The sequence below is a fragment of the Myzus persicae genome, unplaced genomic scaffold (assembly GCF_001856785.1).
Source record: "Myzus persicae strain clone G006 unplaced genomic scaffold, MPER_G0061.0, whole genome shotgun sequence".
Lineage (NCBI taxonomy): Eukaryota > Metazoa > Arthropoda > Insecta > Hemiptera > Aphididae > Myzus > Myzus persicae.
Genome location: NW_019102308.1, coordinates 781,231 through 807,821, shown reverse-complemented (window position 1 = coordinate 807,821; position 26,591 = coordinate 781,231). Strand labels below are relative to the sequence as shown.

General features: G+C 28.2%; 4 protein-coding genes across 5 annotated transcripts; 2 read left to right on the top strand and 2 right to left on the bottom strand.

Annotated features, from left to right (window-relative positions):
• Positions 1-1,143: 1,143 nt before the first annotated feature.
• Positions 1,144-3,619, bottom strand: LOC111031804 (putative methyltransferase C9orf114 homolog). Its single transcript, XM_022311905.1, has 3 exons — positions 2,568-3,619; positions 2,267-2,499; positions 1,144-1,760 (listed from the first exon to the last, which is right to left on the bottom strand). The coding sequence occupies exons 1-3, from the start codon at positions 2,931-2,933 to the stop codon at positions 1,208-1,210; spliced, it is 1,152 nt and encodes a 383-aa protein (XP_022167597.1). The 5' UTR covers positions 2,934-3,619; the 3' UTR covers positions 1,144-1,207.
• Positions 3,620-3,745: 126 nt separating this feature from the next.
• On the top strand, positions 3,746-5,675 carry LOC111031805 (ubiquitin-conjugating enzyme E2 G2). The gene is made up of 5 exons (XM_022311906.1): positions 3,746-3,942; positions 4,012-4,093; positions 4,183-4,301; positions 5,101-5,241; positions 5,313-5,675. Exons 1-5 carry the CDS (start codon positions 3,900-3,902, stop codon positions 5,435-5,437), a joined length of 510 nt encoding a protein of 169 aa, XP_022167598.1. The 5' UTR covers positions 3,746-3,899; the 3' UTR covers positions 5,438-5,675.
• Positions 5,676-6,588: 913 nt separating this feature from the next.
• Positions 6,589-11,404, bottom strand: LOC111031786. Its single transcript, XM_022311875.1, has 8 exons — positions 11,110-11,404; positions 10,845-11,011; positions 8,887-9,227; positions 8,494-8,796; positions 7,852-8,431; positions 7,617-7,785; positions 7,356-7,554; positions 6,589-7,252 (listed from the first exon to the last, which is right to left on the bottom strand). The coding sequence occupies exons 2-8, from the start codon at positions 10,965-10,967 to the stop codon at positions 7,075-7,077; spliced, it is 1,893 nt and encodes a 630-aa protein (XP_022167567.1). The 5' UTR covers positions 10,968-11,011; positions 11,110-11,404; the 3' UTR covers positions 6,589-7,074.
• LOC111031787 (GDP-mannose 4,6 dehydratase) lies at positions 10,943-21,835 on the top strand. Of its 2 annotated transcripts, none has more exons than XM_022311877.1 (7): positions 10,943-11,040; positions 12,031-12,273; positions 12,331-12,523; positions 12,638-12,870; positions 13,268-13,483; positions 21,050-21,118; positions 21,218-21,835. In XM_022311877.1, exons 2-7 carry the CDS (start codon positions 12,154-12,156, stop codon positions 21,278-21,280), a joined length of 894 nt encoding a protein of 297 aa, XP_022167569.1. In that variant the 5' UTR covers positions 10,943-11,040; positions 12,031-12,153; the 3' UTR covers positions 21,281-21,835. The 2 variants fall into 2 exon arrangements, with proteins under 2 accessions (XP_022167569.1, XP_022167568.1); XM_022311876.1 differs by lacking the exon at positions 10,943-11,040 and adding an exon at positions 11,545-11,974.
• Positions 21,836-26,591: the final 4,756 nt, after the last annotated feature.

Sequence of the window (26,591 nt, the reverse complement as noted above, 5' to 3'; positions counted from 1 at the left end):
TTAAAGATTCATATTAGCTGTTACATTTAATTTATAAATTATTTTTATTTTTTATAAATTGTTTCAATCATTACAGAATACTTATATAATATTAAAATCTTTTAGATTTTAACCGTGTGTATTATAATACTTCATTCGTTGTAATAAATGTAAGAATAAATGTAAGAATAAATGTAATATAATAATATAATTGATGTATTATACTTATAGTTATCAATATCTACTTAGGGCAACAGTTATAAGTCAAATGTTAACTCTGTCAAGTTGGGAAAACAATTAGTAAATAAAATAATTTATTATATTTAATTTCAAAAACCAAAAATAACATATGTAACCCCTATTACACAGTTTAGTATAATATGGTAAAAACACAGCTATAGATTATAGATAGTATCTGTAGTCGTGGTTTCAACTCAATACCTGATAGGAATTGGTCTTCAGTGACCCACACAGTTTGTCACCAAAATTCGGCTGATTTGATGAACACAGCGAAAAGAAAGACTAGCATTCTTGGCTAAGTTAACGGAAGTGTAGGATTAAGTGACTAATTGTCAGTTATCTATGGGATAAGTGAGTCCTGTTAAAATTTAAGATAAACTATATTTCTACCCTATTTAAGTCTGTCTTAAATTGTGACGCCTGCATACCGTGACCTAAGTGCCGGACTATAACAAAATCACAACTTATATAATATAAGTGTAAAAAAGTATCTAAATCATTATACCCTGATAATAATGTATACAATTACTATACCATAGTATCATACATTATCTTAAGATTTTAACACCCCCTTAAAGTATTGTACTTGCTTCTAAAGTCACCCTCTAAATACGTAATTGCAGTACACAGTTGCATCATATGCGTATACTATACTTAGCTACAACAATATATGATAAGCAAAATTGTTGGTTGTTGATAATTATGACATTTCTTCTTGAGAAAGAAGTAGCTAATTTGCAACCTTTAATCCTGACATTTTACCGTTATGTCGTAGCAGTGTTATATAAAAAATTATATGTATATGTATACAAAATGTTTTTAAATTCTCAAACCCCCCTCTCGTGTAAAGCAGCTACTGTGTTGTAGCACCATAATATTTAACATTACATTTAGTTCAAAGTATTTTTGAAGAATGTAAAGAAATTCATACAAATACATTTATTATTGGTTTACAAAATCAAATAAAGTAAACATTTGGGTACATAATTTATTCGAGTTTCATTTTGGAACGTAATTCTGCTAATGTTATAAAAACAGCTTCTTCAGTTCTAATAGTTCTAGAACCTTGGTTTGGACACGTATTTAAATAAATGTTGAATAAAGCAGATGGATTTTCTTCATCAATGCTTTGATCAGCTTCTAATGCAGCTTCAAGTCCGTGAACTCCTCCAAAACATATCAATGCATGCTTAAAGCTACCGAGTTGAGTATGATCTGTTTGATCGATATTAACACCTTTATCAGATGTACCAATTTTTAAATCATATCCACCAGGATATGGGCACTTGGTAAATACTTCATTTATTGATTCAGCATTCCTTACAGTGTAACCCCAGTAAATACCAGATTCATTTTTGGGTGTACTCGGAGCTACTACAATACCTTTTTGACGTTTAGAATCATCTGAATTTGGAATTAGTTTAACAGTAACTCGTACATACGGCTGAAGACATTTATCAACAAGTACATGTTTTCTAAGACCAACATCGACATTACAGCCTTTACCTTTTTTTGGAGGAAGTGTCGACACTACACCTTCTCTGTAAATTAAAATAACAATACTTTTAATATTTATTTTAGAACATATAACAATTTTTCACAGAAACATGTTGGAAGTAAAAGTTTACCAGTAAAAATTTCTGATTAAATAAAATTGAATGAGTAATTTTTTAACAAAAATCAACATATTCACTTATTATAAAATAACATAGATCAACTATTTATTAAGTTATATGACTAATAATGATTGTATTTTAGCTATTGTGATTATTAGCTACATTTTAGCACTATTATTTATCTAAATATTCAAATATTCAATTGGTATTGCAATTGTCATATTATTGTTGAATGGTCAACTAAGTGGGCAGATAGTTATATAGATTTGGAGTGTTTTGCATAATAACTGTGTATATGTAGTCTAAAAATTGGTGGATTTGGTTTTTTTTTAACAATTTGAGTTTTAATTTTTTAATTTACCAAAAGAAATGTTTATATAGGTTTATATTATTTATAGAGCACTTAATTATTATCCAAAAACAAAATATACCTAAATGGGACATTATCTTCTTGTCTAAAATGATGTGGTGCATCTAGTGGATTCAATACTCCAGTGTATTTTAAAAAGTTGTGAATTGGAAATAATATTCTTCTCAAATATTGAGGGCATTCCAAGTATTGTAAGATTATGGCCAATTGTTTACACGTCTTTGAACCACCTTCGGTTTTCTTGTTGGATATCATTACATTAGTTTGTTCACCCACATCATCAAAAACTACGATCTAATAAGAAAAAAAAATGAGTAAGAAGATGTTTAATGATAACTTAATAAAAATGCTCAAAAACAAACCTCATCAATTTTGTAAATGCACGCTGCTCTTGCAATTTGTCCGGCCAGATATGTTCTGAATTCTGGAGACTGCGCATTATCTAAAATGGATCCAGGCACGGCTATGGAGACAGTAGGCAATTGTCGTGGTTTTGATGACTTAACTTTGTCACTGATTTCAGTGGTTTTTGAAGTATCAATACTATTGTCTATTATTACCTTGACTTTTTCCGGGTCTTTAATTTTTATTTTTACCGCATCTTCAGTTTCTAAACCTTCATTTATTTCGACAACTTCCGGAAGTTTTTTTTTTTTTTTACTCTTTTCAACATTTTTGTTTTTACGCTTTTTACTATTATCGTTGTTTTCGACTTCAAACGATGCCATTTCACGTCTTAAAATTTCCAAGAATTTCTTCAACTGACTTTGGTATAAACTTTCAGCAAATTAATATTATATTTTGGAATTTTGGATTTCGGACACTCGGGAGTTGATTCAGTTGAAATATTGATTGACGATTGTCACGTGTTATTCTTATCAATACAACCGTGGCGACCATACAACTTCAGATAGTACTATCACCAAAAAGGGGAAATTGTTTCTGTGCTTTATAGGTAGATGTTTCTAATTTTTTTTATGTTATAGTTTACACACAGAATATGTGAATTTCTCCTATTCTGTGGTTTACACGTCTACCCAATTTATAATTATTTATTATAAACCTTACTTAACAATAATTACGGTAGCGAAACGTCTATAGCGGCATTGTTCTGTGATGATATTAATATTGTCCCATGGTGAATGATAGCAGGGTTCAAAATCAATGAAATAAATATAATATCATTCAGTTTAACCTGAACGGGCTGAACGTAACCACACGGCCTATATTGTGTTATATTTCGGGGTAGTCATGGTATCGGCGTATCGTGTATTCGTGTTGGTCAGGCGTTTTTAGATGTAAACAATTGCATTTTGGTAAGCCAATCAGAAAGTATTTTACACGAAACGACACGGACACGACACGACGAGTAAAGTAAAAGTAGTTGAACTCCCGTAAACACCCTCCAAAGAACAAGTCGATATCACAAACAACATTATGATTATAATATGACCTGTTATATCATCAAGCTATAACAAGTCTCACCATCGTCATCAATACTTACTATCAATTTTACTGTTATCAAAATTGGCCTAAGTGGCAACTATAATTTATTAGTAATTATTAATAAATAATTACTCTACATTCTACCTATTCGCTTCGTTACTATAGCCAATTCTTCTGAGTTTTGTTTTGTGATTTTTGAGACGTGTCTATTTTGTACATCCAACTACAGCTAATACAATTGTTTTGCGATGGCTGGATCTGCTCTAAGACGACTTATGGCTGAATATAAACGTATGTAAATACTTTATTAGTGTAGTCTATATTTTTGTTATTCACATTTCTGTGTAATTTATTCTGTAGAGCTGACATTGAATCCTCCCGAAGGAATCATTGCCGGACCAACCACTGAAGAAAATTACTTTGAGTGGGAAGCTTTAATAACGTAAGTTATAATAATGCCATGGTGTTGGTAAACACTGCTTACTAAACAGTACCCTCACAATATCTAAACAAAAATTTTGTTATGAGTAGAGGACCAGAAGGGACATGTTTTGAAGGTGGTGTTTTTCCAGCTAAACTTATATTTCCATCTGACTATCCATTGAGTCCACCAAAAATGAGTTTTACTTGTGATATGTTTCATCCAAACAGTGAGTACAATTTGTGATGTATGTTAATATTTGTCCATACCAATATTGTGATTCATTTAAAAAAATTTTCAGTGGACATTTTTAAATGTAGTATCTATTGCTTATTCACAATATTTTGTTAAGAAATAAAAACAATTTATGGGTAGTTCATGTAAATATTGTTGTTTCAACCTTAACTCATCTTTTAAAAATATAATTTTTATTCTAGTACTATTATGTAATATGTTATTGAAATTACTTATCTACGTAGTTGTAGTCTATAATATACATATTATGTCTGATATTTAAATTATTATTATTACACAACATACAGCTTACTAAATCATGTTACATAATCATACATGTCATTCAACTAACTCTACTACTTTTTACAATGGCTTGGTACTGCCTAATGAAATATTCATATTTTTGACAAATGAAGGATATAATTTTGATTTTTTAGAGTAAAGTAGTAAGGTTGAAAAGATTAATACTGCCATTCTGGTATAATTGAAGTTTATTTCAATTATTTTCTGTATTGTAGACAATATTATTCAAGCACTCTTTATTGTTTTCTTTAACGCTGTAATTTCATTAGTTGGATTTTAAATATAACTCCCAACTTGTTATTAAACAACACCGGTCAATTAACTATATATAAACAATTAATGAATGTAAAAATTATTTTACTAGTATTTTTAAAAGAATTGATGCATACAGATAGGTCAGCTCTTTACATTGTAATCTATTAATAGAAGATACAAATAGAATTATACTTATTACTTTGTAATAAAATAAAATTCAGATTTTTAAATTTCAGTTTATTCTGATGGGCGTGTATGCATTTCAATTCTTCATGCACCTGGGGATGACCCTATGGGTTACGAATCCAGTAATGAAAGATGGAGCCCTGTACAGAGTGTCGAAAAAATTCTTTTATCTGTTATTAGTATGCTTGCCGGTAATTATAAACACACTGTTAGTTTTAAACTATTATTTCATTAAGTATTTATTTTAATATTTATTGTTCAGAGCCAAATGACGAGAGTGGTGCAAATGTTGATGCTGCTAAAATGTGGCGCGAAGATCGCGAAGGATTTAATAAAGTAGCTGAAACTTTGGTCAGGAAAACTTTAGGGATTCCAACAAGTAAATAAGGTCAGGTAGGTAAAATAATTTAATCGAAACTTTTGGCTAGCAATGAGCAATGATATTTGAATAACCACATGTATATACACTATTAAGTTAAATTTTGAAATATAAGTTATGTATTTTATATTTTATACATATTTATGTGTTAATCAATACTGGATTTTTATTTTAAATTTGGTTCAGTCTTTGAATGTTTAAGTATAGTGACAACGGAATAAATAAAATCACTTGCAGTTTATGAAATGGATTATTGATTTGTTACAAATCCTCTAGATCTCTTATATCCTTAAGCTTATCATATCACAGAGTTGCTATAAGAAAACATTTTATTAGTACAGAAAAAAATAAATTAACTAGCCAAAAATGTTTAGTTTTTATTTTTCTTATTTTATTAAAATCATCGAACAAAATTAAATATTATATAATATATTATCTACAAGTCATGTATTTCACATAATGGGTATTTGACTAATGCTTAATGCATACTGCTAAAAAAAATGTACATAGTCAAACAATTATACATATAAATTATTAAAATAGAGTAACTCTAAAATCACAATTAGTTACTTAAAAATAGGTAACAAAAAAAATATATACATACAACACTATATAATAAATAGAAATGATAATATTAATTGTTTTTCTGATTTATATTTATTCCTAAATATTAAAAATATCATTTAATACGTGAAAGAATAGTTATAATTCTTAGGGCATTTGAAATCAACTTTGACTGTTGTTTTTATAAGAAGAGCTTAAAGTGATGCATGTATCATAGTACTTTTATGTTCTGTAAAAACTAAAATATTATGTATGAATTTTAATTTTAGTAAAGTAATAAATTGTGAACTATTTTTATTCTCATTTTGGTTTTTAAAATGTCTGTTAAATTTTTTATTTTCACTAAATATATCATTGTTTCTGATGTGTATTCAAACATTTATCAACAAAACTACAGTTAAAGAATGATATAAATGTTATATTTTCCAACAACTTAACTACTTTTATTGCTAGATGTATGAGTAAATACAATAATTGATACACTTTTTTATATTTTTTAACAATATACAATTTTTTCTTATCATTTTAGATAGTAATTATTCAATTTAAATGTTTAATCTCGAAATTAAATTGATTAACTAGTAAGAAAATGACCAAATTAATACTAAATTAAGTACAGAACCTTATTGTAAAATCAATACAATGTTAATGGCCCTAAGTATAAAAATAAATAATTGTACATTATAAACTCAACTAAAAGTCTCTCTAACAGGATCAAACTGGTATAAAGAATTCCAGATTAAAAAATAAATAAATCACGGTTGAACATTAATTTAAGCTCTTTATATGCTTTCACATTATTAGATATTATGTACTAATAGTTATTTGATTTGTATAACAAAATTGTAGTTTATATTATATACGGTTTCATGACATTATTTAATAAGTTGTATCTCTAAATAGTTGAATTGTCAAATTACTTAGCAATTGTTGCTGTATATGAAATAATATGAATACTTATGGTTATGACTGTTTCTTATAGTTTAATTTTTAAATATGTCTTGCTAAAAGTAAATTTACCAAAGTATTAGTAAAGTATTTTTTACCAATAATTTAAATTTCTAATGAGGAATCAATAAATTTAAGGTGTTGTAAATGATATTAGATGTACAGCTGGAGTAGGAGTTGTTGATTGGCTACTGTCAGAGCTTCCCAGTTGTTCACAATAATAATGTGGTGTATTTAAATAATCAATCAGTCGTCTGGGTAATGGCAATTTGTGGATCAAATCTCGACGTACTGTCTTCAAAATGACAAACCTGATGACATAAAAATATTTTTTTTAACATTATTAACTCTTTAAACAATTCAAACGTAATTTTTTTTTGTGTATTGCTCAAATAACATTTATTAAGAATTTACCTAGCCATGTGTTGTAAGCTTTGGACTTGTTTGAATCGAGAGACAGGATGAAGTAACTGTACTCTCATTGGCCCGAGGATTGGACGTCTATGCAAAAAGAACAAATACCTCCCGCTGCGAGAATGTTCTACGGCATTTTCAACAAATTCAACAATCGTGTGACTTTTAAATTTTGTACAGCTACCAAAACTAAAATTTCCTGAATACAAATATTAAATGAGAAAATAGTTTATATTTTATTAATTTTATTTCTATTTTTACCTTGATCGTGCTCGATTCTGACATGTCGAACAAAACCATTCAACTTAAATGTCAATGAAAATATATAATGATCATCACTACTGTCACGCACAATAAATGATCCATCGGGTTCATTTGAAAGTATTTTTTCAGCAGCTTCTCCTGATGTTGGACCCCAATACCATCCATACTAAAATTATTTCAATATACATAAAGTACGATTTATAATTTATGTTATAATTTTAAAAAATCTTACGTCTTTCACTTTTTCAATACTAGTGGCAAAATCCATACTGGTCTCGCGTTCGTAAGTATCCCTGGGCCCATCATCAGGCACTGGTGGAAGTGCCCGCTTTTCAAATGTTGCCTCTTTAGTTACATCTAGAAGAACAACAGTATCTGTCGGGTTCAATCCAGGATCCAAGTCTGTTGATGTACTTTTACGTGATCGGAAAATATTACAAAACGTTTGTTTTAAACTAAAAGAAAAATTGGACTTGGTTGATGAAATAAATGGAGATGAACAAAAGATTTTTCTCGTTGAATGACTAGAACTATGTCCAGCAATATCTTCTGAAGTACTATTCTCCTTAGCTTTCTTATGTTTAATATTCACCATAAATGAATTTTTTCTGATTTTGCATTTAGATGATGATATTTTGCTAACACAGTTCTCTTTGTTGTGATCATTTTGTACATTATTGCATTTTGATACATTTGCAACTTCAGGTTTGCTACACTCTCCTGTATTGCTATAAATATTGTGAAGAATGGTTCGTACATCTTTTACAGTCATGTGAATGGGCTCTTGAACATTGATACATTTTTCTCCTGATCTGAGTTAGAAAATAATTATTAAAATTAAACAGTATTAAAATTTTAACATTGTAATGCTTACTTTTTACTAAGTGGTACGGAATGGCACTGATTGCGAAATTTTCTCTTTTTTCTCAATGGTCGTCGAAAAGCGACATTAAATGGAGAACTATCGATTGGTAATGTATACGTATCACTATTAAGCGCATCATGTGAAACTGCAGAAGATATAAAATTAGAGTCATCCGAAGAAACTACATTAAACAAGGAGTTATGAGACGATGAAATAGTTGATAATAAAGAATTGTTTGACCCATTTGGTAAGCGGTAATTAGTCTTCCAATAAATGCCCAAATTATGATACAGCTTTTGCTGTTTAAAGTGCCTAAAACACAATTAAAATGAAATTATTATCAAAAATAATGTTATGTATTATGCATGTAATTTACAATTAATACACATATTCTATAATTACCTAGTATCATGCAATGGATCTAAGTGTTTCAGCGAGTCATTAATCAACGACTTTATAAAACCATCTGCATATTGTTCAACACGAATCATACATTCATTAGTGTAGACAGGAGAACAAACATGTCTAAATTGATTGTCTTTAAATTCAAACGGAGGAGAGTAAACATTAAAAGAATTGCACGGAGAGTCTTGAAACTCAACAGGAGGTTGAATTGGATTCTCCGATTTTTGAACACTGGGACATTTTTTCAATGTATTAAACTGTTGTGTGTATGATGTATCAGAATCATCAATTAAAGAATCTTCTTGACTTAATGACAACTCATCATCACATTCTTTACACTATAAATTAAAAAAAAAATCAAATCAAAATAGAGTTTCTGAAAATATTATTAATTATTAAATATAATATTCTTAACATAAATATTTAGATGTTTGATAATAGCATTAAAAATACCAAAATACTCTTTGTAATTAAAAAAAAATATAAACAGTTTTATGTATTACATATTTTTACGGTTTTGTAACTTTGATAAATGGATAAGTAATAATTAAAAAACAATACAAACTATAATCCTATTATTACAATTAGGTACACATCTACTTAAAAGTATTGAAATTCATTTAGTTATTTTCTACTTTTGATTATTTACAAAAAGATTTACTAATAATTTCATTGTATATAATACTTTAGTTAGAATAATGTACAACTCCTTAAAATGCAAATAATAGACAAACTTAAAAATTGTAACTTTTCAAAATATAATGCTTACCATTATTTGAACACAAAATTATTACATATACATATTTTATCAACCACAATATTTTTGAGTCACTAAAAATGTAATTGCTAATAAAGTAATAATAAACAAAAGATTAAAGTTTCTATTATTTACCTACAATAAACCTATATAATATTTGTACGTTATCAGCTTATTTAAATGTATTATGATAGTTTTATACAATACTAATTATTGAGCTTGATATTACAACTAATAATAAATAAACTATTATCAATTTTGGAAATTATAAATAGTATATATTTAAAAGACATTACTTAACTTAAATTCAAGATTTTCAAGGGAGAAATTGGAATGTATCGATACATATTAGGTCAATTTTGAACGTTCATTAAGTTACAGGTGCATTATGCGATCGATACGACGATACGTACCAACCAATATCGAGTCAGACTTTTATGCAAGTCGGTACTTAATTATTTCTTGTAGATATGTATCACAATTTTCGTCTTGAAAATGTTGATATATTAAGGGATGTTGAGAAAATATCATACTCGAATTATAACTTATAAGATTATTATGCAAAATATGGTAAGCAAGCAAAAAATACAATAAATATTAACTTTTATAAATATTATCTAGCAAATAAAGTGAGTTTTAATTAACATTTAAATTTAATTTCTTTTTAAGACTTATAAATTGAAAGTTTTAATGCAAAAATAATAGATTTCTATAGAAATCACTTCAGTTTATTTATATTTTAATAATTTATTTGTAAGCTGTTGCTTTATTACTAAGATGGATATATATATATATAAATATCTTTGTTTGTATATCACTTAGTTAATTATATGACTAGTAACTACTGTAGTAAAATACTAATACTATTACTCTATGTAATTATTATGATCATCATATGTTTTAAAATAATTTTAAGCGTTTTGTGTTAATGTAAATAATAGTTTTAACGACAATATTGAACATAACATAAAATGCACTAATTATTATCATAAGTGTAACAATTTAATTTGTTTTTCACTGATTGTACATACAAATTAAACAATAAACTTAATTTGGTGATGATATTTTACAAAAAAAATTTTCACTTACACTAGTTTACGAGGAATGAAACAAAATATTAGTTGTATACAATGAATAAGTGTATATCTACACAACATTACTTAATGATTATATTATAAATAGACGTATAAAAACTTACTTTGAATTGTGGTGAATGCTTGTTAGAACTGCTACTGGCGGAACTGTTTGAAAACGAACCATTAACCAACAGACCACTGTCGTCTTCACTGAGTAAAAGCACATCAGATGTTGGCGAATCCATCCCATACTAAAATCCAGCAGGAAATCAGTCATGCCTCCAACAACCTAACAAGGGACAAGACGCGACTTAAAGAGTAGGTTCAACTTGATAAATGGACCTATTATTGTTTGTAAACAATTAATCAATAGCGTTTAATAATTACATTTGGCTGTTGTCCACATATTGGTACCGATTCCTTTAGCACTCCAATCTTGAATTTGATACTGAAGAGTTTCACAGTATTCTAAATTTCGACTACTATTTCAACATAACTACAATTACTTAAAAATATTGGGATTAAAATCCAAACTCGAAGAAAGGAAATATTATGTATTATTATTTATTCCAATATAAAAGCTTATCAAAATAACACGGGACTTTAGAGTAGTTAAACAACAGAACCGAACTGAACAGTGGTTCTCATTGCTTATAATGTATATTTCGTTATCAGTATCCTTTGTAAATTCAGTATCCTCATGATGACTACATGATTATCTCTGTATTCGCCGTGAGTCATGATAGTATCCATATAAATTATCATCACATCATCTAATATTTTAATAATAATAATTTATAATATTTGTATTTAATCTAATACTGTATACGTATATAGTATTTGATTTAATTCTGTATGAACTATTATTATGTATTGTTTGTATTTTGCTATCTGCCACTTATATGTTAACTAGTCAACTAAACAATTTAAACAACGTGTACCAATCATAAATTATATTAATTGCCACAGACTCACATTAAATTAACCCATTGCAGGATGTCTGGGTTATAAATTAGTTGTAGTTGAAAGTTTAAATTTTATGGTGATGGGTATTTTGGCAAATTGAAACGTTCCTCGATTCTCAATCATTAAAAAAAGATATTTTCCTATTTTCTAGTAGTTTAAAGAAATTGGTATATTAGTGTGTTTATATTTAATTTAATCTTAACAGTATTTAATTGACATGGAAAACGGTAACAATGGTTTAAATAGTTGTAGAAAAGTAGCCCTAATCACAGGAATCACTGGTCAGGTACATCAATTAAACATTTATGTAATGTGAATATTATATTATAAATACAATTGTAGGATGGATCATACCTAGCTGAGTTGTTGCTAGATAAAGGATATGAAGTTCACGGTATTATTCGGCGTTCGAGCACATTCAACACTGGTCGCATTGAACATCTTTACTTAGATCCTAAATCACATATGGAAGGTAAAATGAAACTTCATTATGGTGACATGACCGACAGTAGTTGTCTCGTGAGAATTATAGGAATGGTGAAACCTACTGAAGTATATAATTTAGCAGCTCAAAGTCATGTTAAGGTAGGCTGTTCAATGAATTATTTTGCGTTTTTCATTGCAAAAATAATTTTGTTTTAGGTTTCATTTGAACTAAGTGAATATACAGCTGAAGTAGATGGAGTTGGAACTCTTAGGTTACTAGATGCCATTAGAGCATGTCAACTAGAAAAAAGTGTACGTTTTTATCAAGCTTCTACATCAGAATTGTATGGAAAAGTTGTTGAAATACCCCAAAAAGAAACTACTCCATTTTACCCTAGATCTCCATATGGTATTATTTTATATTAATGGCAATGTGTTTATGCTAAAAATATATTTGGCTTTATTTACTGCAAAAATGTATTCTTAGTTATTAACCATAGTGTAATGTATTTAAAATGTTTAGCATGTGCCAAATTATATGCTTATTGGATTGTGACAAACTATCGTGAAGCCTACAATATGTATGCTTGCAATGGAATTCTGTTCAACCATGAGAGTCCAAGGAGAGGAGAAAACTTTGTAACTAGAAAAATTACCAGATCAGTAGCAAAAATAGCAATTGGTTCATTGGATTGTATACAACTAGGAAACTTAGACTCTAAACGGGACTGGGGTCATGCCAAAGATTATGTTGAAGTAATATTTTTATCTTTTTTTAATGAAACTATACTCTATTCCAAGTAAGCTGACTCACTCAACTGACTAAAACCAGTTGGGTCAATCTCAGTCTCTTTCATACACGTGATGGCAGCCGTTGAAAATAAGGAGTAACATAATTTGCTGATCATAGAGCACCTGGCATCGCTAAAGGGGTCCAACTTTTCCTTATTTTTTTCAACGGTTCTGCATACTTGCTCGAAAGTGTATCAACTCATTTGGAATAGGCTATAGAGCTATGAGCGGGCAGCGGCCACTAGGTGTAGATTTACAAAATGTGTTATACATGTATTAATTATGTTCTAAAGAATAGATTATTTATTTTTATAGCTTCAAATAAGTAGTTAATATTCGATAAATTAATTTTTATTTATAGGCCATGTGGTTAATGTTACAACAGAATGTACCTCAAGATTTTGTGATTGCTACTGGTGAAATGCATAGTATTAGAGAATTTGTAGAAAAATCATTCAAGCACATTGGAAAAACAATTATTTGGGAAGGAACAGGGTTGAATGAAGTGGGAAAAGAAGAATCTACTAATATCATACGTGTCAAAGTGAATGCTAAATATTTTCGTCCGACTGAAGTTGTAAGTAGATTATTTTTATATTTTCATCTTATTTTTCAGTATGATGGATCATAAATTATATTTAATTTAATTAAGGAATTAAAAAAGTCGAAAATTAATTAGTATTATCAGGAATTGCCATTAATCTTGCATTATAGTTTATAAATCAATAGAAGTCAAACATGGAACCTACTGTACAAATTAAATCAGTAGACACTTCATCTCTTATTTATTATTATTACATTTTAAATTTTTTTTCTGGGTACTTTCAATTATTGAATAAATTTAAAATGAATAAAAGTTATAAAAATTATAGTAAAGAAATATGAGGCCAGTACATTTCCATAAACATTTTTTACTACCTAAGATAACTGATAAAAGTGATGCTGACTTAAAAATGTATACTTTTGATCATAAGAGGTAATTATTTTTAATAAGATATTTGTACATCATACCTGATATTCTTATATCAATTTAAGACAACTATGTGATGGATCGATAATGTTTTGATTATATTTGGTTTTCATAAAAAAATTTGGGTTTGATAGTTTTATTGTAATGCAGTATCAAACTCATACTTTACTGTAACAAATACTTACCTATTTATTTGTTTTATGCTACCTACCAAAAAACTGTATGCATGTAGCGTGCTACCTACCATAATATATTACATACCCTCCTGCTGTACATACTCTTGTAATATATGTTATATTTTTATTTTATTTTATTACGGGAAAGTACCTATGTACAGCAGCTGTGACAAGTTATTAAGTTAAATAATATATTATAATGGTGATATACAATAATATAATCGCTAAATAGCCATCATGATTACTTGATCACAATGACTCACTTTTAGATATTATATTATTTTAGTCTGTGTTGTGTCTTTCAACCTTGCTGTGTTGAGCAACAAATTTGTTAGATTGTCAACTAAAATATGAATGGTAGAGTTCCATTAAAACACAACAATTAATTCAAAGTTTTCTGGGATGACGTAAAAAAAATGACAATTTATAATGTATTATAATACTTGATCTTCAGCAGTACATTAAATAAATTGTTGTTTAATAAATTGTTATTAATTAATAATGAGAAGGTAAAATACAGTTAACACCCTTAAAAGTATTTTGGTAGGTAGCATACTACACGAGTAGCCATATGCCTCGTACTACTTTTATGCTAGATATTTATTATGCTCATTTAAAAATGATTTGGCTCATCTTATTTACAAAACAAGGATCAGTTTCTTCTAGTGGTGTCAAAATAAGAAATTTAAAACAAACTTTCTTTAAAAGTTAAAATCAATCAATTTAATTGTTTGGTAATTCAAACAAAAAACTTAAGTCAATAATAGTTTTCTTTAAAATAACTTTGATATTTGTCTGTTTTTTGAAAAGAAAAAAGTGACAAATTCTAAATAGATTTAGTTTAGAAGTATAGGGCTAATAGCATATGCGATAACAATATTATGCATGTGCATGGAAGGTTGTTTAATTCTTAAGGAATATATTATTTGTTTCGGTATTCACAATTATATAGCTTATTGATATTAGTTAGTAATATTAGGTAAAAAAGAATTAAGTATGTTAAATTATGTACTATGTAGGGATTAAATTTATCGTCAACTTTTATTTTAAAATATAATAGTATACTTAAACTATTAATTAAAATATTATATTTTTTTATATCATTGGTATGGAAGTTTTACTAGTAATTACTAATGATTGTTGTGTATTATCTGGACTACTTGCATCAATTGAGAATTTACTGGACTATAATATATTTTACAGGGTGTTTTAGAAAGGATGAAGACACTTTTATATGCCTACTCACTGTGAAAGCCCAATAAAGATTTATCTGGCATTTTTTTTCTATAATCAAAATCTGGGTCCATTCAAATTATTCTTAAAATATTATCTTAAATGTGAAAATAAATTCTAGTTGTATTGTTTTGCAAAATTCTTATATGTATCAATGCGTTGTATCGTTTTGTCATATCATTTCGCTCGTTTTTCTTGCTTGAGTCGCCGAGTAAAAAAAAGTGGTGTAACTCATCGATTTGTATGAGAACACTACAAGATAAACTGTGGTGATGGTTATTTGTTGTCATTAAAAAAATATATGACTAACTTTTTTCCAGTCTATTTATGATAATCAAACAGGGATAAACCATTTACATTAGGGGTAAGTGGAATCGGTATAACTTCAAACGTGATGATTGGTATACCTATGTCAAATCAAATGCTTATCCGTTCACTCCACAGTCCTAATCCTAAATGATATGGATTCGAGAGTTATCCGGGATTTCCTACAACAAACGAAAATAATATTAATATTCGTTGTATGAAGCCAATGTCTCAATGTGCATCTCTTTCATGAAAATTTTATTCTAATAATCTTAGCAAGATAAATGATAAGTGTTACATACTAGATCGTTAACTATTCTTTATTCTTGGAAGGACGTTGATCCACAGTAATCGCAATTTGCAACTAACAGTATCCTACATTGTTTTGGGGGAGCAGTGTACAGACAGCCCAACTTGTCGATCGAATATAAATTGTGATATCCTTCAATTGCTTATTATACATTACAACTTCTTATTCATCAAACATCGTGTTTCGCCAGAAACATGACGCTTGCCTATGTAATTCATCAAAGGTTTCAATTGTCTGAACACTACCGTGGTAATATCAGATCGATCCGATGATAATGTCCAGCTAATAAGTTTTTCAATTTCATCCCACAGAATTGTGTTAGAATATAATAAACAACTCTGGGGGTCTATGCGTGAACGAATATCATAGCATCTTGAATTTTGTGCTTATCCATATATTATATAGTATATACATGTATATGTAGCCGAGAGTAAGACCATTTATCCCTAATTCATTGGGATTCATATTGCAATCATTAATTAACGTATCACTTAAGTCTTAAATTAATGTACTCTTCAGAATGCTTTGTTTGATTTAATGGAATGTAGAGGAGTCGTTTGGTTTCGATTTTCGCATATATTACGAGTATGTGCATAAAATTGTCAGTATTTCAAGATACGATTTTGAAGGTTCTCACTTATCATTAAACGATATGAATAATGCACTGAATTTTTTATTCATGTCTTCATCTATTTGATGATTTCTCAATTTGATGTTGAAATAATATCCATCTCCTTGCCAAAATAAAATCGGATATTGCAATATATCTGATATCGATGCGTATATATATATATATATCGATATCCGATTGATAAGTTTACAAACTATAACGATCGACTTTTCATCAACTGGTTGGTGGCGTTGGTGCATGTACTATTTTTCGTGTCGGCCGGCACGTGTTTGTCTGCCTTAACTACAACTTTGTGGTCATCAGCTGTCATTTGATCAAGGGCAGTTGTAAACATCAAATTAATCTGTTATGTCGATACAATAAAAATAAAATTTGGAATGCAGCTACCATTTCTCGTTTAATGTCTGTATTAAATTAACCACGTTTATTAATCTGTTCATCAGTGTTTCGAATGAAATTAATCCCCCTCTCCCGTTGCACATTGATATAGTTTGTCATATAATTCTCAAACGCGATATTTGTTGCATCGAAACAGCGTAATTTTTAAACATGAATTGTACTTGCATATGATTCGATAGGCTAGTATCCTGCTACCAACGTTAATAATAGTTCAGGCGGGGAATGTAATTTTTCTAGAAATTTCACTTTTCCGCCTGCGTAACACATTCCAAGGGTTTCTTTCTAAATTTGAGAGTACTTGCATAATTTATCCATTTTTCCAATAAAAATGATTGGATGAAGACTGTAATTTTAATTGGAATGTATAAATATTTAAATATACGTTCAGTGTTCGTCTATAATATCAAAAAGTGGTTTGCAGTCTTGCTTCCCGTCGATCGTCTGTTTTTGAAGCTTTTGATACCTTTTTTTTTCGTGCTTAAGGTGTAGATGAATCAATTGCTTTTCATTTGGGAGGCATGATGGACAATTTGAGTATATTATATACTAGCTGCCCCTCCGGCGTTGCCCGAAAAAGATTGTTTTTAAAAAAATTGTATTTTCAATATTTATACTGCTGATTGAATGGGTTTTGTGGAGTCACATTTCCAGTGCTTTTTTTGTATGTAAAAAGTGTAAAATCAATAACCGGGTTTGAGTGTCTTAACAAGACAGCTAGTTGTCTCACCTCAAATGAAATTATGTAAGCAGTATATCAGCTAGGTAGTAAATCAACCTGTGGTGAATTGCAGACACGATAATTAGCTGCAGTATAAGTACAAATTATGCAAGCAATAAATATAATCATTGAATCAAGTCATCGAGTTGAGTATACTTATTCAAATGTTTCAATGATTTTCCAGCGTGCCAAATAAAGTGTGAGTCACGGAATTAAAATAAGTAATTTCAAAGCACATCTAGAGCATTAGCAGAACTACAATTCTAAATTTTACTATTTTTTTTTACTGGATAGATGGCTGTTGTATCCTTACAACCCATCATTTTCATATTTAGGGGTTGAATTTCCAAAAACCTTTTCTTAGTGAACGGCTACTTCATAATAGCTACCTGTATGCCAAATGTCAGCCCCATCCATCCAGTGGTTTGGCCTGTGCGTTGTTAGATCAGTTAGTCAGTCAACTTAACTTTATATATAAAGATTATACAAAACTTACACGGTGTCATGTCACAGTACCCTGACGAATGACTGACGGACGTGTATCGCTTTCCGGAAGAACATCGAAACATTGAAAAAAGGATATGTTATATTAATTTGCCAGGCAATTAAAAATATACTCACACCTTTAAATCTTATTTTTTATCTATTAAAAACTACTGGTTAAGTTAACTACTTACTTTCACTGGTCAGATCGAAGATTTCAAGAACTTTAAACCTTCTCTGGACAACGAAGACCATTTTGCAAAAAACCTCGCATAAATCGGTCCAGTTGTTTTAGTTATAGTGGACAACAAATATTATTTTCATTCATTTTATTGTATTCATATGTATTTTTAGTAATATTATTTATGAATATCGTACTAAATACTAATACTTTGATACAAGTTTGATGTTAATGTTTTATTATTTACTATTCATATTGATTATTGATTAGTAATTAATTATTACATTTTTAACTCTGAGTGAAATATAGTAGAATACCCATTTCTTATTAATTAAAATATTTTTTTGTTATTATTTTTAGAAGAATTTTAACACATTAATATTTTAGAATGAAAATAGAGATAATATATTAACCACAGAATTAAAAACCAAGTATAAAAATGTTTTAGTATTAAATACTATCTTATAATAAACATTAAACATGAATCAAATTTAATGTTTTTTTTTGTTAGTATGTTCAAAATTTAAATTTAAAACATAATTTATTAAAAGCTTATCTAGCTTATCTATTATTTATGTTTGCTAGTTTATACAGGGTGTTTATTTTAGTAGACAACGCTTAATATCTTGACAACTATTAAAGTTTCTGAAAAAAATATTTTTCACATTATTTTGTCGCTATGCAACAATACTTCTTACATTTTTATATTTTTCTGAGAGTTTTGATGGTCAATAATCAAATTTCGATTAGATAGTTGAGTAGTTATAATTTCTATGTATTCAAAGTTTATGTGAGCAGACTGGACAGTAATAGTCAAACGTTTTGCGAGAAATAACTCCGCTCATCTAAACCTTATTATTTATAACTCGACATTTTCATTTTCATTTTGATTCCAAAAAGATTTGCTATTAAATTATTAAAATTAAAAATCTAATGACATTAAAATAGAAATCACGTAGAGTGACGTCCACATTCCACACTCCATATATTTTTTTTATGTCATCAAAATAAGTATTCAATAAAATAAAAGCATTAGATTATTACAGGTTAATTACTTATGTATTTATTTTTAAAAAATGTATCATAACTTAAATAAATATATTATTTTTTCAACATTTAATTATTAGTCGTATTTCGTATATGCAGTAAATCTTTCATATGATAAATGATAAAATAAAACAGAATATAATCAAATCAATTGTTTTTTATAGTTTTATTTTTTTATGCTACGTATATATTGTTGGCAGTACATTTTACCGGAATATTAGAATATATAGTTTATTGTAGGTAATTGGTAAATGACGGCAAGTGCGCACCCCCCTTGTTCACTGTTAAAAAAATCACCCACTGTATTACATAGGGCATAGATATAAAATTTTTTATAAATTAGTGTAATATAGCTTATAACGTTTTTGTATTATTAATTTGATTTTTTTTTAGTTTAGTTTTATTTGACAATATCAAAAATGTCGTAAACATTATGTCATCGAATACCCCAGATAAGATCTGTGCTGAGAGATTATGTATAACAAAATACTTATACTGTGTAATTTAGTTAATTTCAATATTTTAAATCAAGTATAACCCATGTAATATTATGTAGGTAGGTAATAATATGTTATAATTTGTAACATTCCAATAACTTTTAATTAATTGGGAATATTTTATTTATTATATTATTGATTATAAATAATCGATATTAGAAGGTACTTATAATTAATGATATTATTGATTACTTGGAAAACATTGTAAAAATGTTAAATGTTATTATGTGGAAACTTTTAACTGTATAAATATAAACAAGCTGCAACTTAAAAATAACAAAGTGAGTTTGATGTGTCACGTTGAATTAATGTTAGACCCGAAATCATGTTTTAGCCCACCCGAATCAGCGTGGTATGTCTGTTTTTCTTTGTTAAAAAATTGTTATATAATATGTAAGTTGTAATGGTTTGACACTTTTACGTCTTGTTAGATCTGTATTTAAGTATATTAAATAACGTACCTAATTAATTTAAAATACCTAGATATAATGCCGCACAAATTTTGATTTGACATTTTTAACGTTTCAAATTTCAATTAAAAATTTTAATATTAACCAATTTTATTATTATAATATTATATCAATGAATATGTGTTTGAATAACTAATGTCATTTTATATGGAGGGTAGCGACCTTTGCAGGGGAGGGTAAGGGTTAGGGATTGGATAAAACTGCACGAAACTATACTGTTATTATCCACGATTATATTCTGTATTATTTTTTTTACAGTATAGTAGATTTTTTTATATTACATGTTTCAATTTATATAATTGAACAAGAAAAAATGCATTGTTTGCAAAGGTGTTCATCTCGTTCATTGTCTGTCTGGCGTATATATAGGTAGTGTAGAATGTTTGTGTTTGGCATGTGTTTATTCAAATAACATAATCGTTCGGTTTTTCAACAGCACAACAAATGAATATAATGTATACTTGTTTATTATTCCCCGGCAATATAAAAGAACATTAGCTTTGTTTACAATTTCTGCAATGTGGGGTCCCGCTTGTCATTGTAGATATATATTATTAAAAAAAAAAAATACATCCGCCGGGCATAAAATAACAAAGGCAATCGTCGTCGTATACAAACACACGCGTTATACAACGTATAATATAATACTATATTTATATTATCGATTTTGAAAAAACCTTTGGCATATACTATTTAAAAATCAAAAACTTATTCGGTTTCAGGAACTCCTGTTGGGTGACGCCACCAAAGCCAAAACCGTACTCGGATGGGTCCCCAAAGTGAATTTCGAGGTAAATGCCGACTCCACTTCGTAAATCGATTTTTTACATGACGATATAATAATGTATTGTAACACTCGCGTCATGCGAATATTGATTGTATTTTTCCAGCAACTGGTCTACGATATGATGGAAGCCGATTTGGCGCTCATGAAGAAAAACCCGTCGGCCTAAACTTCCTCGCTCGTGCAATACCAATTTTATGTTATTGTGTTACATAAACTATAACCCTCAACTTAATATGTGTATTTGGTTCATTGGTGGTTTTTTATTATTGGATATACATATTTTTTTAGGACCAGAACAGTTTGTTATTTTACACATTATTATTATACGTACGTATAATATACATATAATTTTTATATTCTTGGACCGAGTTAGTCTTTGAACGTTCCTGAGTGGGCGGCACATGTTCTATTATACTCAAAAGCCTGCAGCGTATTATACATAAGTAGGTATGGTATACGACGTATAGTAATGAGACCACGAGTTATATAAATATTGTTAACGGATTTTACGTGTTAACTTTCTGTGGTGTCTGATTTTACGCTACCTTTCGTTTATTATATTTTTTTTATTTTTGCTATTTTTAAGATGATTTTTACACAAACGTACTAAACCTGTTGATTGTAAAAAACTAAAAAACCACGCCTAGTTATTGCATTTTGTGCGTTGGTGATTGGTGTATTTATTTTGTATTTAATTATATTTTGAAGTTGTATAATCATATGGAACTGTTTTTAAACAATCCAATATCAATAAATTCATAGATACAAAACAGTAACTGTAGGTTTTCCAAAAATTTTTTTAAAAGTAGAACATTTTTAGTAGTAAATATTGACTATACTGCAGTTGCCAGTTATGGTCTTGTATATATGAGACAGAGGGTGTCAGTTTACTGTGATTTTCAGTTTAGAATAGTTGATAATTAATAATTAATTACTGTAGGTAGCAGTTTTTTATATTATAATAATATAATTATATTATAATATTATGTGTGGCACGAACCCAAAGATATACCTACCTATTATGTGCCGTATAATAATAAATTATCAGAAAGATTTTATTTTTTTTTTATCACACACAATTTTATCTTTTATTATTATTTTTGTTTTTTTTTAGTTACCATTTTATTTTATTATATTATAAGAAAATTATAACTACTGTGAAAAAAAATGTGGAAAATATAGCACATTCCATAATATGTTTGTGTCTGTATTACACAATGCATCTATATATATATATATACACATATAGAACACCTATTATATTTGATAACATATTGATAGCTAATAATTAATAACCATGTTTAATTAAATAACAGCATAAACATGAGACATAATATTTTATATCCGTGTCAAAATAATGATAAAATGGGTACACTCATATTAATTATTATTTTCGATTTATGCCTTTGCACTTACATGTTATAAAAATACGAAAATAATAATAATAATAATACAATTATTATTTCAAACAAGTTGTTATTGTGTTTTTAGTGTTTACTATGCATTTATGCTAGTGAACATATTAAAATAAGTGTAACCAGATATTTGAAAGAATACTTATAATTTTCATTTTGTATGTTAACATTTGAAATTTAAAAATTAAGCAAATCATGTCGCTATGAAATATTGGACATATTAAAGTCACAAGCTCACGAAGGAATAATAAATTGTATAATTATAATGAAGTCATGAAGTAAAAAATATACTCTTGTGATTCATATATGGTTCATTATTTTATGATAAATAAGGTAGGTATATTTAAAATTTAAAAAATTAAATCTTCATATTATTTTATCAAAATTGACAACTTACTTATAAATATACATAGTATTTTGTTTAATAGTTGAAAGGGATCATATGTGTGATTTGTTAATTTAATTGATTTTTTTTACTAGATTCTAAAAGAGTTTTAAGAGTTCTTCTCCGCATAGACACTGAAGCTTTATTAGTGTTCCAAATGTTTCATATTATAGATTACTTTGCAAAGTAAATTCAAATGTACTTTAAATAGGTAATTTTTTCTAATTTCTTAAAAGTTGTATGATGGCAAAAGCTCAGAAAAACGTAATTTTCCTTAAAAAATCATTAAAATGTTCGTAAAATATTTATAATATGACAGGAAATCAACAGCAATAATTTAATTTATAATTAAAAATAATATTTAGTAGAAACCCAAGTACATATAGTTTTTTATGTATGATATGTGTATTTCATATTTACTCTTTGGGTATCTACCTGGTGGCTAGTATATAGGTCAAACGACAGACAGCTAGTATAGTTGTTAATGGGTCAGACTGCTCCACAGGTGTCCTTTTATGGAGAGCAAACGGGTGTGTTCTCCGATTTTCGCCTCCCTACAGTTTTCTGTATTTTATGCTTTGCCAGAGGTAGCTACTGCTAGTGTACTAGTACATCTTTTATATCTGTGGTTGTGCCCTCTAACTTCATCGTATATGTATGAACTTGTTCGATTGCCCTAATTATAATATATTAAATCGAAGAAAATAGTTTTTTTCCCATGAATACATTTTGTATACATTTTTGTTTTAAATTATTTGTTGTTGTTTGTAGTATCCAATTGTATCATAAACTATTAGGATTAAAAACAAAACGTGAGACTGATAAAATACCGGAAAACTAAAAAGTAAAATATTGTACAACCTTGCACGTCCAATTGATAATTAAATACAAAAAAAAATCACATAGTTTAGTTTCCATCGTTGACCTTATTTGCTGATTAAAATTTAAAAGTGACAAAAACGAAGCGTTCGTGTATATTATATTATAATATACCTACATGAACAAAATATTATTATGTAAGACTTAAAAGTGAATCGTAAGATTACGAATGTATATCAAATATTTGAATATTTGAGTTATGGTACGTACTATGTAATATTTGTGTAGGTACTCTAGACACCGCAGGTAATATAGATAGATACAAGTATTTTATAATCATTTATAAAATTCGTTTAAGATGGTGTTAGATTTTGTAATTTATTATTTACCTATTCACAACTATATACATATTGATACAAATCACTGTTAAATAAGCGATACAAAAAAAAACAATTTTTTACTGATATTTTTCCTTGGTAGACGTCTACTTATTAATTATAATGAGTTATAAACGTATCCTGATAATGAAAATCATACAAAAAATATTAAAGAAAACATTTTACATCTAGCGTTATCTAGGTGGGTGGGTATGTGCAATATGCTTATATATTATCATATATGATATGTATGTGTGTATATACTATATACTTGTAGTGTCTTGTACGGTATGATGGTCAGTCAATTTTATTTTATCTATGTGTAGACTCTAGGTACATGGTAATACCTACTATGTACTAACACTACTAACTACTAAAGTACCTACTAAATCCTGGTCAAAATGGTCGAGGGTGTCTAATTGAATTGTAGTCGTGGACTCATTAAGTTCAAGAGCACAATATAGAGTCTTGTTTCCTTGAATTATTATTTAATAGTTTTATTTATAATAAACATTGTCATAATTCTAATGAGCAGTTTCTGTCATTCTAAGTTTTTAGAATATATATTGTACTGAGGATAATAAATAATAAATAATGAACCTTCAAAATAGTTTTATAAAATAAATTTACCTAAAATCACTAAAATTGGATCTATTATTTACTTAGACAATTTTACAAATTATGAAATGTTGATAGATTTCTAATCATTACTTTAATTGATTATTATAGCAGGGTCTATGCCATAATGTATTTATTATCCTAATTCCCAAGTTTCAAATATAAGTTAATTTACTCAAAAACTACTAGTTCAGATTTCAATTATTATATCTAGCTCAAAATGTATTATAGTTACACTAAATAGGCGTTGTCCTTGCCAAAGATTTGTTTTATTATAAATATTTTTGTAAACTATGTATATACCAATATTTTTGCTAGGTAATTATAATAGTAATAAAATATGTAACCAATGGCAACCATTTAAATAAACAAAAGAGTCGTGAGCTGAATTAAAAAAATCATGTATGAGCTATAATATCAGCTATAACTATAAGCTACCCTTTATTTGCAGGGTTGAAAAAATAATCTATTAACACCTTCTAAGTATCAAGGAATCTATAAGTATAACTTTTGTAGAAAACCGCCCTGTTTTGAGTTCATTTTTAGCTGTATAACCCGACTTCCCCCCTAAAAAAAATATAAAATTTAGCGCTTCTTATATTATGTAGGAGGATCTTGGTATTGGTAAGCTCAATTCAGTGGCAATTGGGGTTGGGGTACCTCGTTTTGTGAACTAATTCTACCAAGATAGACAATTCATCTGTGGCTGATTTTATATAGTATTTGGTTTGAATTCGACGTAGTTCAAACTACTATCCAAACTTTCCTGATATCTCTAATAATGATTTTAAATTTTTTCAAAATTATTCGAGCAGTTTTTAAATAGGTATGTAAGCTAGGTACAACAACACATAATAAACTCTCATATTTGTTTTAAGATAAATTTGTATTTATCTGAGGCCACAAACGTAGTGCGTGCTTTTATCTCATGCAAGTAACAAATGAAAACAAAAACAAATTTTCGATTTCCATAATTTTCAGTTTTTCTCAAAGTTTACCAATTTTTATTTCTACAACAACCTTACTCGGAGTGTTACGGACATTTGAAAAAAAATATATGAATCGGTCCAGCCGTTCTAAAATGATGCGATTACCAACGAGCAGCATTTAATTTGTATTTTTATAGATCAACATCTTACAAAAAAGTCAATATAAAAATTGAGTTTAATACTTTAATATACAATTTACAATATACAAAAAAAACCAAGAAAAGTGGTTCTCATTTTGAATGTTGGTACCGCCTCACACAGGATATTCCTTAAATGACATACAATAATTTTAAGTATTTTAAAATCTAGTTTCTAAGTGTACTTAAAAATTCAAAAAACCTTAATTTAAATAAATGGATTTTTATAAAAAAAAAGATGAGGCTGTTTATTGAATATTTATCACTCTGTATAACATAAACTTATGCTTATATAATATATATATAATGGGTACCTAGGTATTTTATATTTATTTTATTCTCGTCCAATAACTAAAAAATAAGATTAAAGCCACCATACATATTATACATATTAATGTAATTCTTCATTCTTGGTGGGTCACCGCCGCATAGGCGCAAATTTGGGGGGGGGGGGGCTTAGCCACCCAAACTTAGCCGTAGCCCACCCAAAAATCTAGAACATACAATTTTAAGATGCTATATTGTAAATGTGTACAGTTTGTATTTTTAGATTCTGAGCGGAGAGATGAATATGTATTGATTTTACAATGATGTGTGTTTTTTTATTTTTGTTTTCTTTGTGTCTGTCATCACAGTTTGGGCTGTAAGAGTGCTTCGATTTTCTACAACAGCAACTTTCCTGGTATGAAAGTGAATCTAGTTGGTGCATTCGAGAAGTTGAAATTCCTGTTAGTTTT